The 14,265-nt window shown below is 54.0% G+C and overlaps 3 protein-coding genes across 10 annotated transcripts; 1 reads left to right on the top strand and 2 right to left on the bottom strand.

Moving 5' to 3' along the window:
- EIF2B4 (eukaryotic translation initiation factor 2B subunit delta) lies at positions 1 to 4,556 on the bottom strand. Of its 6 annotated transcripts, none has more exons than XM_027555807.1 (13): positions 4,476 to 4,556; positions 4,050 to 4,093; positions 3,586 to 3,721; positions 3,201 to 3,404; positions 2,851 to 2,933; positions 2,561 to 2,652; positions 2,211 to 2,325; positions 1,937 to 2,013; positions 1,640 to 1,742; positions 1,276 to 1,403; positions 960 to 1,137; positions 374 to 554; positions 1 to 248 (listed from the first exon to the last, which is right to left on the bottom strand). In XM_027555807.1, exons 1-13 carry the CDS (start codon positions 4,504 to 4,506, stop codon positions 49 to 51), a joined length of 1,572 nt encoding a protein of 523 aa, XP_027411608.1. In that variant the 5' UTR covers positions 4,507 to 4,556; the 3' UTR covers positions 1 to 48. The 6 variants fall into 6 exon arrangements, with proteins under 6 accessions (XP_027411608.1, XP_027411607.1, XP_027411609.1 ...); XM_027555806.1 differs by having other exon boundaries at positions 3,201 to 3,407; positions 4,476 to 4,555; XM_027555808.1 differs by having other exon boundaries at positions 3,201 to 3,407; positions 4,301 to 4,537.
- Positions 4,557 to 4,742: 186 nt separating this feature from the next.
- On the top strand, positions 4,743 to 10,564 carry SNX17 (sorting nexin 17). 2 transcript variants are annotated; one of them, XM_027555814.1, is made up of 15 exons: positions 4,743 to 4,944; positions 5,407 to 5,481; positions 6,484 to 6,601; positions 7,226 to 7,290; positions 7,575 to 7,685; positions 7,803 to 7,893; positions 8,037 to 8,124; positions 8,368 to 8,437; positions 8,722 to 8,814; positions 8,910 to 9,113; positions 9,256 to 9,381; positions 9,546 to 9,623; positions 9,750 to 9,824; positions 9,916 to 9,957; positions 10,051 to 10,564. In XM_027555814.1, exons 1-15 carry the CDS (start codon positions 4,882 to 4,884, stop codon positions 10,162 to 10,164), a joined length of 1,413 nt encoding a protein of 470 aa, XP_027411615.1. In that variant the 5' UTR covers positions 4,743 to 4,881; the 3' UTR covers positions 10,165 to 10,564. The 2 variants fall into 2 exon arrangements, with proteins under 2 accessions (XP_027411615.1, XP_027411616.1); XM_027555815.1 differs by lacking the exon at positions 5,407 to 5,481 and having other exon boundaries at positions 4,750 to 4,944.
- A 106-nt stretch (positions 10,565 to 10,670) lies between these two features.
- On the bottom strand, positions 10,671 to 14,243 carry ZNF513 (zinc finger protein 513). Of its 2 annotated transcripts, none has more exons than XM_027555813.1 (4): positions 14,183 to 14,243; positions 13,495 to 13,656; positions 11,933 to 12,517; positions 10,671 to 11,842 (listed from the first exon to the last, which is right to left on the bottom strand). In XM_027555813.1, the coding sequence occupies exons 2-4, from the start codon at positions 13,517 to 13,519 to the stop codon at positions 11,016 to 11,018; spliced, it is 1,437 nt and encodes a 478-aa protein (XP_027411614.1). In that variant the 5' UTR covers positions 13,520 to 13,656; positions 14,183 to 14,243; the 3' UTR covers positions 10,671 to 11,015. The 2 variants fall into 2 exon arrangements, with proteins under 2 accessions (XP_027411614.1, XP_027411613.1); XM_027555812.1 differs by lacking the exon at positions 14,183 to 14,243 and adding an exon at positions 13,899 to 14,130.
- Between the last annotated feature and the right edge of the window lie 22 nt (positions 14,244 to 14,265).

Here is a 14,265-nt window from a genome sequence, read left to right as displayed (position 1 = left end):
TTGCTGAGTGTAGGGAGTATGTCATTTATTGACCCTGTGTTCCGCCACTCACTGGTCACTACTCTTGACTCGTAGGACAACAGGTACAGAACTGCAAGGGATCATCCCCAGCTCTGTGATCACCAGGTCTACCAGTTCTGGGGGGGTCACATCATAGACCAGATTCAACAACCGTAGCGACGAGTGGTTCTGCCAGTTAGCCAGGGCCACATGTTCTCCTCGCTCACACAGCAGATCATCAGGGTCATCTGCAATGGGAGGTACACCCTTTTATGTACTTTTAAAAAATAAGTTGTAGTTCAACCTCCCTTCTCCCTCCCAAATCTTCTCAGGTCCCCGGAACTTCCTCTTCTGCCCGCCTGGGCCTCCTTACCTAGCTCATTAGAAACAAAGGCATCAGTCTGCACACGCTCACAGAACTTGTATGTTTCACAGCAGACCAGCACTGGTACATTATGGGCCCGTGCCACCAGGGCCAGCTGTGCTGTCCCTACCCGGGACATCACAGACCCATTCGCCAGGAGAGCATGAGCTCCCAGTAGCACCTTAGAAACCTATTTTGAAGAGTAGAGAGAAGGAAAAAAAAAATCATGTGTGACCAATACAGAATAAGGTTTCCAACTCCTACCCAGGACAGCAACATTAAGACAATGAGTAACAAATCGAAATAATGGCCCTTGGAAAACACCTGACCACTGATTCACTGCACCACCCACAGGAAGACTAAACTCTGAAGTTACTTTTGTCTGGTTCCCTGGTGGTGGCTGCTAGTTTAATATAAGGTTCCTGTCATAGCTAGACATGCTGTGTACTGTGCTAGAGATGTTCTTCCTATTAGCTATCAACAAGGTTACAGAGTTTTAGGATTTCTAGGTAAGTGCAATGTTGGGAAGATGGGATTACATCTTTACTACTGCACCCTTTTACTCCACTTTGGAGTCCCTTTACTCTGCCCTCACCTCTGGGAGCACATAGGAAGCTGCAGGAATCAGCAGGTAGGAGGCAGGGACCCCAGCACGGACCAGAGAACGTAGTGTGTGCTTTGCCTCCAGCCGTGGCCGGCTGTCCACCACTACCACGCGAAATTGCCGGCCCTTAGCCCAAGCCTCCTGAAGAATGTGTGATACCAGAGATGAGCTGGAGCGAAGGGAGAGGAGGATTCAGTTATAAACGTCACTGACTGATGGTCAGCTCATTCCTAAAGGGCAAAGGGGCAGTCCCTTCTTCAGATCATTTCACTTCCCAGTTTTCTTGGTCGTAGGGTCTGGCCCATACCATCCATATACCAGGATCACATCTCCATTACTGATCTTCTTATAAGCAAAGCGTGAGATTGCCTGAGCTGCAAGCACAATCTTCTCTTTTATATATCGGTCAATAGCTGCTCGTAGTTCTGACTTGGCCTAATGGAGTAAGACACTTAAGGAACAAGAAATGGACATTTTTTTCCTTTGATTATCATGCCAGATACTTGAACATGTGTATAACAATGAGACTAAAGGGGGCCCAGGTTAGACAGTCCAACCACCTCCTTAACCCCTGCCCAGGCAGACCAGATAGCTGCCCTTCCTGGGAGTCCCAAATATGTTTCTAGCTCCATCCTCCCATGCATGCCTTGCTCATGCCTCATACTCATCACCTCCTCTTCCCGCTTAGAGCCGCTCACACCCGTGATCTCCTTGTTAAGGAACTTGATGGCGTTGTACATGCTGGCTGACAGGGGACGGCATTGAGTCAGGAAGCTACAACAACAACAACAACAACATCTTGCATCCATGCAACGCTTCACAGCTCACAAAGCTTTTATATTTCAAAACATCTTTTGAAAGAGAAGACAGAAAAATTAAAAACAGAGATAGAAGAGCAAGAAAAAGGGTTCAAGAAAAGGACGGAACAAGGTAAAGAGTGGGAGGAGACATGCAGTGGTCATCCTTACCTGAAGTAGGGCTTTAGTTTATTCACTAGGTCCCTTGACAATTCTTCACTGGGAGGTGTTGTGTAGTCCTGAATCACCTATAGGTACACAGGTTGATCAGTAAAAAGGCCCCCTGACAAGTCTCTGAAAGGGGAATAGGGTGAGCTTCTCTGAGGAGAGTCTTCTAGGATGGTGTCATTTCATCTTCCCCTAGAAATGACTCTGGCTGAGAGAAGCTGGGGTAGTGTTGGAGAAGGTGAGGCTAGGTCATAAGAGGGAATAAGATGGGACATACCTGCTGCAAGGCACGAAGCAGGGCGATGCACCGGGCATTGGAGCCACTGACCAGGCCCTGGGAGTACTGCAGGCCGAGCCGCACCATGGCTGGGTGGATCACAGAGGATGGGATGCTGATGGGATGGCGGTGTCACACACTTTGCAAGGGAACTTGAGCACCTACTGCCCACCTGCCTCTGATGAAAATGAACCTCCTTCACTAGCACAGACACCCCCATTTCCTCAAGAGTTCTGCCTTGTGTTCATACTTCTTTCCACAGATCCAACCTCCAGGTTCCAGTCATTTTGAAAACAGAATTACTAAAACTCCTCAGACTTAAAAGTTATGACAGTTTCATAAAATCCTACCTCATAAACTGGGTCAAAGAGTTTTGTCTGCTGTACTGGGGTAGGTGGGAGAAGAGACTGACTTTGGATCCATAATCCTTTCGTGTAGGAACCTTGACAAAACAAGGGGACAGGACCAAAGGCCCAGAGTTTAAAACTGTGGGATGATGCTGGGAAGGAAAAAGACAGTGAGCCCGCTTTGACCCAAATACTCATCATTTTCCAAGGTCTCACTTTGCCCCGAGCAACTTTCCTCCCTCTATTCCATCTCCCTAGGCTCTTTCTGGCCATACTCCAAACCCACTTCTTACCTGCTGTCGCTCTGGTTTTTTCACAAGCCTTCTCAGAAGTGTGGGGTCATCAACCTGACTATGCTCAGGCAGACGCTTCACTCCTAGAAGATAACAATCACGTCTTCAAGACACTGTAGGTGATAAAGAGAAATCTGCTTTCAGGGCATAAGGGACATCAAGAGAAATTTGAGGCAGGGTAGAAAACTGGAGAAAAAAGGTAGATGAAGAAACAGCGGTAGGAAGAGGCTGACGGGAGAACCGTGAACTCTGGGAACCAAGGTAAAAACCGGCAGCTGTTCTCTGGTGGGACAGCCTGAGCTAATATAGGCCTTTGAATCAATGGAGATCTTGAAATGAAGGGACAATACCTGAGGGGGTTTCTCCAGCTGTGCTGGGGCAGGCTTGAGGAGGTGGCCCTCCTTGGTCCCCTTTTCTTGCCTGCTTCAGGGCCCGTTCAGCCTCTTGCTTGGCCCGCCGTTCAGCTCGAAGTTCAGCTTTACTCCTACCTGCTGGAACTTTCTCCTTGGCAGTGCCCAACTGACTGTCCGGTCCTGCCAGGTGTTTGGCTGGGCCTACTAAAGGTAGAAGAGGCAGGTGCCCAAGCCTCTTGGGCAGGTAAGTAATAGCTATGCCCAACCAAAGCCTCTTTTCCTTTTCACTTGTTCAAATCAACTTTGTCCTGTCTCCCCCACTTTTTTCCCACCACATCCCTTTACCAGTTTCACACCCCAGCCCTTTGAAAAGCCCCCACACCTTGACACTGGGCTGCAGATACAGCGGAGCCAGTTTCTGTTTCTGTCCCCTTTTCCTCTTTCCGTTTCTTCTTCTGCTGTTTCTTTTCTTTCCGAAGCTGCAGCTTTTCTTCTTGGGTCATCTCCCTCCCCTCTGCCTAAGACACAGACACACAATACTGCTCTTCCCCAATAATTCCAAAAATGAATAAACACTACTGGATACTTACTAGACTCCCACACGGTCCCTAATCCTTCCTGAGTTTCACCAGCTCCTTGTTACAAGCTAAGAGCCTACAGAGATAGAAGTTTCTCCTTCAAGTCAGAGTCACACTACCATAAGGCTGACAAAACTCTGTAAAAATCTCCTGGCTTTACCAAAAAATAAAGTGGAACAAGGATGGAGGCTGGGATGGAATGAAGTTGATACAGGCTCCTGCGTACTGCCTGACAGGGTAGGTAGCTTGTGCGGGCACCCTCACTTACCCCAGGCCGAGGAGCAAGCTCCGCCTTCATCCCAGATCCCGAGTCTGCATCAGAAAACAGGGCACAAAGTGAACTAGAGAGGCTCCGGGAGGGTTTGGGGGGACTCGTACTCGGCACAGCTGGTTGCTGGCTCGGCATGACCAGAGCTCGGCTCCGCCACCAGGCGGGAGGTGAGCCTGGGATCCGCGTGGGGACGCAGTGCGCGGCCGGATCAAAGGGAAGCCGGGCGGGGGAAAGAAGCGAGCACGCACTCTTCCCGGAGAAACAAGCCGGTGCGCGGCGCAGAGTGTGTCCGAGGCACTGCCAGCCAGAGTCCGTCGTGGCGCGGGAACCAAATGACGGGGCCCAAAAGGACCCAGGGCCCAGCAATAGCCTTCTGGAGCCGTTGGCTCACGTACTTATTTGTGCGCCCGGCCCTTCACTCACCCTCGCGAACAGCCACAGCCGCGGTAGCCATCACCCTTCGTTCTAGGCTCCGCCCGCCGGGGTCACCGCGACTAGAGCGCCCCCTGGGTAGACAGCCGTGTCGCGCAGCTCCAGGCGGACTACAAACCCCTGCATGCACTGGGGCCCCGCCCCGGGCTACGGGTCGCGATAAGGGCCATCGCAATTTCAGGCTCCTAATCCCTTAGACTACAATTCCCAGAATGCCAGGCGGCGCTGCGTCCCAGAGCGGACGTTCCCAGCCCTTCCCATAGCCGATCTCGCGCCCACCCCCACCCCCCAAAATGGCGAGCGAGACTGCGGGGACGCGCTGAGAAGCGGAGGCGAGCGTGCAAAGCCGCTGCGGCCCTTATAGTCCGGAGCCCGGCCGGGCCCTGCTGCAGGGAATATGCACTTTTCCATTCCTGAAACCGAGTCCCGCAGCGGGGACAGCGGCGGCTCCGCCTACGTGGTGAGGAGCGGCCGGAGCCCAATCGGGCAGGGGCGGGGATAACGGGCCGGAGCCTCTCCGAGCGGCCTCCGAGGTCTGGCTGCCACCTTTCAGGCCTGGTCACAGGCCGCCGACTCCCGACGGCCTCGCTGGGAGCTTATATTACGTCTGAGATTCGTCCAGAGGTCGCCCCAGCTCCTGTAGGTCCTTTGTTCGGCCGCATCGCCTCCCTCGGCTGGGCCGCGGCTACTCTGGTGGGCGTCACTGGCCTCTTAGGGAAGAAGACTGCAGCCTGAGCGCTCGAGTTTGCCCCGACTGGCCCTTCTGCTTTGGGACCTGGCTCTGGGGGAGATGGACTGGCAATCCTCGGAAGATCTCGGCGCGTTCCTCAGCGCAGCTGTGCCAGGCCACTTCCGGCCAGGGTTCGCAAGGGGACCGCCCAGACCGCGACCCTAAAATGCTTGCCTGCTTTTGTGTCCTCAGGCCTATAACATTCACGTGAATGGAGTCCTGCACTGTCGGGTGCGCTACAGCCAGCTCCTGGGGCTGCACGAGCAGGTGGGACTGGCACCCCTGCCTTGAGGCAGCGTCAAGCCCTATCCTCCACCTGGGCACCAGCGTCTCCATTTCCCGCCTCGTCGCTTATCCGTAGGCTGTAGTTCCCTTTTAATCACAGCCGCAGGGGAGGATTTAGTGCTTTATCTGGTCGTGTGACATTTCCGGGGAACTCCCTAGGAAGCTTACTGTCTGCCACTCTAACCACCCCTGTCTATACTCACATTCTCCTTCCTGCTTCTCTGCCCCCGTCTTACACAGCCTGTACACTGCCTGTGCCTGTGCATGGAGAGATCGCCCACCCTTTCCCCTCGGCTGCCAAAGCACTTTCCTTCTGTCAGCTGAGCTGCAACTTGAAATTCTTTTCCCGGTTCATACAAACCATTCATCAGTTTGGGTCTGTGTTCCTTGATGCACCTGACTGGGTGTAGCTGTTCCAGTTATTCTGTGTCTGTGATGTAATGTTTCTGTTCTCACCAGATTGTGAGCTCTGTATTTAATTCAGTAGAGTCTTGATTATACTGATAACTAGTTGTGCAACTCTAAGCAAGCTGCCTGATTTCTTTGGGCCTTAGCTACTCCAATTGAAACATGGATTCATTGATCTGCAGTGTCCCTTTAAATCCTAAGATGCTTTGTGAATATACTTAGCTATTACTTGACTGTGCACATAAACTCTCCTTACAAAACCCTTTGCTTCCTGTAGGGGTTCAATGAATACAGCCTTGCTAGATAATCAAGGGGCTCACTAGGCCCTGGCCCTATATAAACCCTTCCCACCCTGTGAAGGGGCTGACTCACACACTGTAAGATTGAAAAGGACATATATCTAGGATAGAGGAATGGCTGCCCCTGCCAAAGGAATCATTTCCTGGGTGACCAGGGTCGGTAGGGGAGCAGTGATTGAGGAAAAGGAAGGGGAGCCCAAGAGAACATTATGAATGTGGATTGCCTCTTGTCACTTGTGATGTTTATGTAAAGAGTTGTATCTCTTTCTCCAAATAGCTTCGGAAGGAATATGGGGCAAATGTGCTTCCTGCGTTTCCCCCAAAGAAGCTTTTCTCTTTAACACCTGCTGAGGTGGAACAGAGGAGAGAGCAGTTAGAGAAGTACATGCAAGCTGGTGAGTGGCTCAAGGGAACAGAGGCTGACTCTGTTGAGGATTATGGGGAGAGTCAAAACAGCTGATTCTATAGAAGGCTCTGCTGGGAAGCCTCTTGTTTGATTTAATAAGCAAAAGTAAATAACATGCAAGGATGCTCTAGTATCTGGGTATCAGAAAAGCAGTTTTGGCCTTGACGTCTATAAGAAGTACTGATACGGCACTAAACAGTCTTAAAACATTTTCAGTTAATCGGGAGAACTTCATACTTCATTTGTGTCTGATGTGCTTTAGATGAACATTAAGTTCTATAGATAGTACTTAACTAGATGGTAGCTAAGGGTAGGGCAGGTGAGGAATTTATGCAGGGGACTTCCCTGGCAATACAATGGTTAAGACAGCACTTCCAAGGCTGAGGGTGCCAGTTTGATCCCTAGTCGGGAACCCAAGATCCCACATACTGCACGGTCAGCCAAAAAATAAAAATTAAGTTAAAAAATTATGCGAACAGTGAGTGGGGTGAGGCCAGCTGGGATATGTGATAGGCCACCATCAGCCAAGGAAAGGGAGCCTACCAAGAAGAGAACTGGAAGGAGCCAAGAGGAAACCATAAGTTACTAAAACATCATTCTCTTGTCCCCACAGTTCGGCAAGACCCATTGCTTGGGAGCAGTGAGACCTTCAATAGTTTCCTGCGTCGGGCACAGCAGGTAAGGCTTTGGGGGACCAAGATTTAAGGTTGAAGCACCTTCCTGTAGGGCCACGTCATTTTAATCAGGTCGGTACAGAGGAGTTATTCTGGCACCTTTTCATGGAAGGGGGCTTCTGCTGTACCAGTGAAATCACGGAAACACAGCTTATAATTAAGCAGCTGAGAATAAAGGCACTGGAGGGACCTAGAAATACATAGTTGGGAAGGGGTCAGAGCTGGACGCCGGGCATGTAGTTAACAAGGAGGTGCTCCCATTCCATTCCCATGTTTGTTCACAACCAGGAGACACAGCAGGTCCCCACAGAAGAGGTCTCTTTGGAAGTGCTACTCAGCAACGGGCAGAAAGTTCTGGTCAACGTGCTAACTTCAGATCAGACTGAGGATGTCCTGGAGGTGAGGCACTTGTTCTGCACTGGTCTTCCTTCCCCTGTGCCCCCTGCACTCCTTCCCAGGCTTAAGATGATTGGAACCACCCCATTTGAGGAGTTGTACTTCCTTCCTTGTCCCCAGGCTGTGGCTGCAAAGCTGGATCTTCCAGATGATTTGATTGGTTACTTCAGTCTCTTTCTAGTTCGAGAAAAAGAGGATGGAGCCTTTTCATGTGAGTTTCTCTGGACTTTACAACTTCCCTCTGTTTCGAGTAGTGAATTTGCCTCCCTGTCTCCCCCAAGAATGTGGCAGTCATTTCCCCAGGGCTTTCCCTGCCCTGAGTCTGACATTTTCATTTTTTTTTTAAACCCATAGTTGTACGGAAGTTGCAAGAGTTTGAGCTGCCTTATGTATCTGTTACCAGTCTTCGGAGTCAAGAGTATAAGATTGTGCTAAGGAAGAGGTCAGGGGTGGGCTGGGAGGAGGGAGAGTGCTGGGTTGGATTATGGGGCCATGTATTGAGACAGAGTGACCTGGGCAAGGGGGTAGTGTTGGGTTTTTCTACCAGGCCTCCCAAGCTTCCTCCGACTTTATCAGCCTTCACCCCATAGTTCCCGATTGCTCCTGTTTTGCCCCCCTTTCCTTTCTACCTCTTGCCTTCCCTCAGCTTAGCCCCATTACCCCTTTCCACCCCTTGGCCTCACAGTTATTGGGACTCTGCCTATGACGACGATGTCATGGAGAACCGGGTTGGCCTGAACCTGCTTTATGCTCAGGTGAGCTTGGAGCTGCCTCAGAACCCTTCCCCTGAAAATGGCTCTGGTGTCCCACTCTGCCGAAAAAACTCCTTTCGTGTCTTTACTGCCAGTTCACGGGGAAGTTCCTAGCATACTCTGAGGGCATCTGGCACAGCCTGTACTCTCCCTGCTTTGTAAGCTGATTGGTCAAGAAGACTCACTGCAAAGAGCTGGCTCAGATGTGGGGCTAGGGGTCAGGCTGGACAGAGGTAACTGGACATTTTCTTTGGACCCCTACCCCTCACACTATGTCTCCACTGTAGACGGTAGCAGACATTGAGCGTGGATGGATCCTGGTCACCAAGGAGCAGCACCGGCAGCTCAAATCACTGCAGGAGAAGGTCTCCAAGAAGGAGGTGAGCCTTGCCTCCCCATCTCCCTCCAAGGGGTTGCTTCCTCTGGGCTGTCCTGCTTCCCCTCCTGACTCGCCCACATGGTGACTGGGTTTCAGTTCCTGCGACTGGCCCAGACACTGCGGCATTACGGCTACTTGCGCTTCGATGCCTGTGTGGCTGACTTCCCAGAGAAGGACTGTCCGGTGGTGGTGAGCGCAGGCAACAGTGAGCTCAGCCTCCAGCTCCGCCTGCCTGGCCAGCAACTCCGTGAAGGCTCCTTCCGGGTCACCCGCATGCGGTGCTGGCGGGTCACCTCCTCTGTGAGTTGGGGTAGGAGGGGGGGCCTTTGGGATGGAGGCCTGGCAAGCCTTGAGCTTTGGGAATGGGCTGGAGTAGGTCAAGGCAAGAGGCACAGTCTCTTAGGCTGAGAACGAACTCAACCTGATCCCCCTTCTTCTCCAGGTGCCACTGCCCAGTGGAGGCACAAGCAGCCCCGGCCGGGGCCGGGGTGAGGTGCGCCTGGAACTGGCTTTTGAATACCTCATGAGCAAGGACCGGCTACAGTGGGTCACCATCACCAGCCCCCAGGTGTGAGCCCACCCTCAGGCCTCCTCTGGAGCCCATTGCACCGTCTCTCTTAGATACCCAAGTCTAGGGCTTCCAGGACTCCATGTGAGTGGGAGCCCTTGTCCTAGGGGTGCTGGGCTCAGGGTGACCACTCTAGTCAGGCTGAGCTCTCCCCTTGTCCTCAGGCTATCATGATGAGTATCTGCTTGCAGTCCATGGTAGATGAACTGATGGTGAAGAAATCTGGTGGCAGTATCAGGAAGGTACGCGGTGGCTGTGCTCTCCCTGCCTTTTGTCCTAGGGCTGACGCTTCTGAGAGGGAGGGAAAGGCTCAGGATTCCCATGGGAGTGATCCTGCCCTTACCGGCGCCTCACGTCTCCATCCCCAGATGCTGCGCCGGCGGGTGGGGGGCACCCTGAGACGCTCAGACAGCCAGCAAGCCGTGAAGTCACCACCGTTGCTTGTAAGTACTGCTCCCTGATCGGTGCCCCAGCCCCCAGCCCTTGCCTGACCTCCCCACAAGGTCTCTGATGCTGCTGCCTCCTCTTCCCCAGGAGTCACCGGACGCCAGCCGGGAGTCCATGGTCAAACTCTCAGTGAGTTTCCCACGAGGCTTGGTGAGGTTGGTGTATGTAGGGGATCTCAGGGAGGCTCAAGCCCTCTGACCCCCAACCCTCCCTTTATTCCAGAGCAAGCTGAGTGCTGTGAGCCTGCGGGGGATTGGCACTCCTGGTACAGATGCCAGTGCCAGTGACGTCCACGGCAATTTTGCCTTCGAGGGCATTGGAGACGAGGACCTGTGATCTCCAGCGCTTGGATGTCTGCCCTCTGCCCTGGGAGAATGTTCAGAAACTTGCCCTGTGCCTGTATCCCGCCCTGCCTCCCAAACTGGGGGCATTTTCCTTTTTCTTGTCTCCTTTTCTCCTCTCAGCCAGGGGCCTCCTAACCCACCTCTCCCTCCCCCTCCCCCCAATCCTGGGGCTGGCTATACAAAGGATCGCCTAGAGCTGGCCCTCAATGCCAAATTAGCATTTAGTATTTTGCACAAAGTCCACGGGACCATGGCTACCTGCCTGGGGAGGAACCACAGTTCCCTCCAGGCTGCTTCTGGCTTCTCAGGGCCATGAGCCAAGGGGATGGGCAGAGGTCTGTGTACGGTCTGGCCCAGCTCCCCATCATTAAACTCAGCCTGATTGCTGCCTACCTCTGGTTCCCTCTCTGCCCCTGCTCCCCCCATCACAGCATGCACTGCTGTGCTAAGGGTGAGCCTGAGCCGTGCTTGTCGCTGCCAACTCAGCATAGACATGGCTTTGTTAGTGTTTCCTTTATTATAAAGCACTGAAATAAGTTAAATAAACAGGTGTGAGGCTGGACAGTCCCCCAGCCAGTTCCTCCACTGCCCCTGGGAGCAGTGGAGATGAATACAGGGCCCTTCTCACTGAGCTGATGAAGTGCATCAGTCAAGGCAAGGCCCCCTGGTCCATATGGGTCCCCTGCCCATGGGGTTTGGGCTGGTCCATACAGTGCCTAGGTGAGTCAGTGTGGAGCCCCCTGGCCAGCGGGGGAGGAAGGAGAAGGTGGCTTCTGGTCCGTCTGTATAAAACACAGGAGGGTCAGGACTACTGCATGGAGCCCTGGGACAGAAGGACCTAGTTCAGGGTGAGTCTGTATGGAGAGCTCGGCTACTGGTGGCGCCCAGGGCTGTCGGGCCCCGAGAGCTCAAAACTGGGGGAGGACTGTGAGGTGGGGCCCAGCCCTCAGAAGCAGAGAGGCCAGGCCCTCCCGCCCCGCCATGGCCATGCACCTTCTGGTGGCGCTTGTAGTTGTCCCAGTGGCCCGTGGTATAGGCGCAGGTGGCACAGCGGAAGGGCTTCTCGCCTGTGTGCCGCAGCATGTGGCGTTTGAGGTTCATACTCTGATTGCAGCTGTAGTTGCAAAGGCTACACCGAAAAGGTTTGTCCCCAGAGTGGATCCGACCATGACGTTTGAGGTTGGCCAGGTTACCACAGGCATAGGGGCAGAGGGGGCACTTGTAGGGTTTCTCTCCCGTGTGGACGCGCTGGTGCCGTTTCAGGTTGTCCAGGTGAGCAGAGGCATAGGGACAACGGGCACAACGGAAGGGCTTCTCACCACTGTGCGTCTTCATGTGCCGAGCCAAGTGGTTGGGATAATGAGTGGCAAAGGGGCAGAGGCTGCAGGCGAAGCCTTTGTCACTGGGGCCCTGGGGTCCCCCACTGGCACTACCGCCAGTCTCTCCTCGCATGCAGCGCCCACACGTGGCTGCTCCCAGTCGACTGCCCTCCCCCTCCTCCAGCTCTTGCCCACAGTTCCGGCAGGTCCAAGGGAACAGCAGCTCTGGCAGTGGTTCTGACCCAGTCCCACACAGGCCTTCCCCTTCACCCCGCAGCTGCCCACAGTCCGGCAGGAAGCTGGCACCGCCTGGTGACACATGGAGGCTCAGATCTGGAAGCAGCAGGGCATCTGTGGGGACAGTGAGACCTGGGCTATGAACACAGGTACCCCCTAAGGCCACCCACCCGTGTCCCAGGTCCTTTAGTCCTGGCTTTTTACCTTCGGGTCGCCGAGGCACTGCCCCCTCCTGCTCTGTGGGACTGGGAGGCCGGGCAGGACGTGGAGCACAGCAGCGGAAGCCACAGGTTGGGCAGGGAGGGGTGGGGGGCCCTGCATGGGTGCGCTGATGCCGCCTCAGGTTGCCCAGGCTGCTGCAGGCAAAGGGGCAGTGGGGACAGCGGTAGGGCTTCTCGCCAGTGTGGGTGCGGGTGTGTCGTGTCAGGTTGACGAGCTGGGCTGAGGCGTAGGGGCAGCGGCCACAGCGGAACGGCTTCTCCCCGCTGTGTGTCTGCATGTGCCGCTTCAGGTGGCTCGAGTAGTGGGACACGAAGGCGCAGAGGCGGCATGAATACAGTAGACGTGGGGGCAGCGGGGGCCCCCCACCCGGTCCTGCCCCACAACACGGCCCCTCACCTGTGGGCCCCCCACACAGCTGGCAGGCTGGGCCTGGCCTCTCACCCCTGGCCTCCCCTGGACCCCTGGTTGGCTCCTCAACTTCACTCTCCGCACTTAGTGCGCGGCCGCCCCCAGACTCGTCGTCGCTCAGCCCGTAGGGAAGCCCAGGCCTGGCCCCCAGAGAGTCTCCTGGTGAGACAGACAGAAGAGACATCAACACAGGGCAGAACCAGACTCAAAACTCCCTTTTTCTCACTTGTAGCCTCACCACTTGCTGGGCTCCACCCTTCTCTTCAATTCAGTGACCCTAAACAATCAACATGAATTAGCTACCTCTGAGCCTGGACTAACCCAGTGATGACAGAGTTGTACATAGGTTCATGGAATGGAAGAAAATGTGTGCTTCACAGTGGACCACCGATTGAAATCAATCAACAAGTAATTCTTGGGATAAGAAAGCAAAAATACACAAGGCAAAGGCCTGAGACGTTTTTCTAATTCATCCATCAGTGAGGACTCAGTTTTTAATTTATAATCAGCTCCATACTACCTCAAGAGGCAAAATTTGGAGTGAAGAAGAAACAAAGTAATGCGTGTAATACTACTTCTAAGCCTAAAGGATGGATTCCCTTTTATGTGGATCCCTTCAATGACTTTCAAAAGCATCTTCCAGAAGTGACATTAAGTGGATAGATAAGTAGTGCAGCAACTTAGGATGGGGTGATGCTAAGATCACAGGGAAGACTGTGAAGGATATTTGAGGGTAGAGATTAAAACCTCAGTACAAAAGGAGTTTATGTTGCAGGTGAAATGGAGTCAGAAGTACCAGCATGAATGAGGTTGCTTCCCTAAACCTCTTAAACTCCTAATGAATGAATGGGCTAGGGAGCAAGACAAGGTTATTAAAAGGGCATTTACTTGTAGTCAGTCGCTCTTTGTGATTCCTCCACTGTACTATTCATAACATCTTTGAACCAGGCCCCAAAACTTCACATCAACAAAGTGAAGGACCATCAGACAAATGAAGAAATCTAGCTCAAATCTAAACTTACACTAAACCAGTCGCACTGGCAGGAATGCGTGTTTTGCTCACAAGCACTAAACCTAACCCACCTTCTAAAGGCTGGGGTTCCAGCGGTCACTTTCTTAAGTGCCCCCAAACCCACCTTCAGAGTCTCTCTCGAAGCCCATGAGCTGGTCGCTGTTGCGGTCACCTTCCTCCTCTTCCTCTTCCTCCTCTTCTTCAAACTCCAGATCCTGGCCTAGTAGCAAATCACTCTCCAATACCAGGGCCCCGGGTCCTTCGTCGAGGGAGTCTTCGGTATCCACTGAACAGGGGAGGGAGCTTGTAGATTCTCCCTCAGGAACCGAGCCCATCATCCGCACCCGGGCAGACAACCCTCACAGACCGTGCTTCCCGCACTCGCAGACCCTCTAGGGTACCTTGATGGGAAGCTAGGAGTCCAGATCGCCCACCCCATCCCTCAGGAGTCGCCCTCCACCCAGACCTAAACCCTCGCCACTGACCCCACCCCCGCTCTTCCCCACCTCACGGCCCCTGACCCCTGACCTTTGACCCCCTCGCATTTCACGGGCTGCGGGTGGCTTTGCTTCCTTCGGGGCATCGTGACCGGCTCCAGCCCGACGCGCCTCCGGCCTGCGGCCGCCCGGCCCCGCCCTCTAAATTCGTTCCGCCCGCCCTTCCTCTCAGGGCCCGCAGTCAGCCCCCATACAACGGCGCGGGCCCCGGGCAGCCCCCGGCCCTGGCCCCGGCGCCCAGCTCAGGCCGCTCCCGCCGCCGCCGCCGCGTCCATTCATGGAGCCCCCTACCCCCCTACGGAGACCAGCTGGTACCTCCGTACTCGCTTCCGCTTCCGCTGCCGCAGAGCCACACGGGACGCGTAGTCCGTGAAAAGTAGAAGCAGCTAAAGCGTCCA

The sequence above is a fragment of the Bos indicus x Bos taurus genome, chromosome 11, assembly GCF_003369695.1.
Source record: "Bos indicus x Bos taurus breed Angus x Brahman F1 hybrid chromosome 11, Bos_hybrid_MaternalHap_v2.0, whole genome shotgun sequence".
Lineage (NCBI taxonomy): Eukaryota > Metazoa > Chordata > Mammalia > Artiodactyla > Bovidae > Bos > Bos indicus x Bos taurus.
The sequence above is the reverse complement of the archived record's forward strand: the minus strand, read 5'-3'. Positions and strand labels throughout refer to the sequence as shown.

Coding starts and splice junctions, on each gene's coding strand:
- EIF2B4 (XM_027555804.1), bottom strand. CDS start 4,187: ATGCCGAGCCAGCAACCAGCTGTGCCGAGTACGAGTCCCCCCAAACCC. Junction 2,014..2,210: donor TGCTTCGTGCCTTGCAGCAG/GTATGTCCCATC, acceptor GTGTACCTATAG/GTGATTCAGGACTACACAAC. Junction 249..373: donor CTTTGTTTCTAATGAGCTAG/GTAAGGAGGCCC, acceptor CTCCCATTGCAG/ATGACCCTGATGATCTGCTG.
- SNX17 (XM_027555814.1), top strand. CDS start 4,882: ATGCACTTTTCCATTCCTGAAACCGAGTCCCGCAGCGGGGACAGCGGC. Junction 9,114..9,255: donor GCTGGCGGGTCACCTCCTCT/GTGAGTTGGGGT, acceptor CTTCTTCTCCAG/GTGCCACTGCCCAGTGGAGG. Junction 9,624..9,749: donor CTGGTGGCAGTATCAGGAAG/GTACGCGGTGGC, acceptor CTCCATCCCCAG/ATGCTGCGCCGGCGGGTGGG.
- ZNF513 (XM_027555812.1), bottom strand. CDS start 13,953: ATGCCCCGAAGGAAGCAAAGCCACCCGCAGCCCGTGAAATGCGAGGGG. Junction 13,657..13,898: donor GAAATGCGAGGGGGTCAAAG/GTCAGGGGTCAG, acceptor TCCCCTGTTCAG/TGGATACCGAAGACTCCCTC. Junction 11,843..11,932: donor AGTGCCTCGGCGACCCGAAG/GTAAAAAGCCAG, acceptor CTGTCCCCACAG/ATGCCCTGCTGCTTCCAGAT.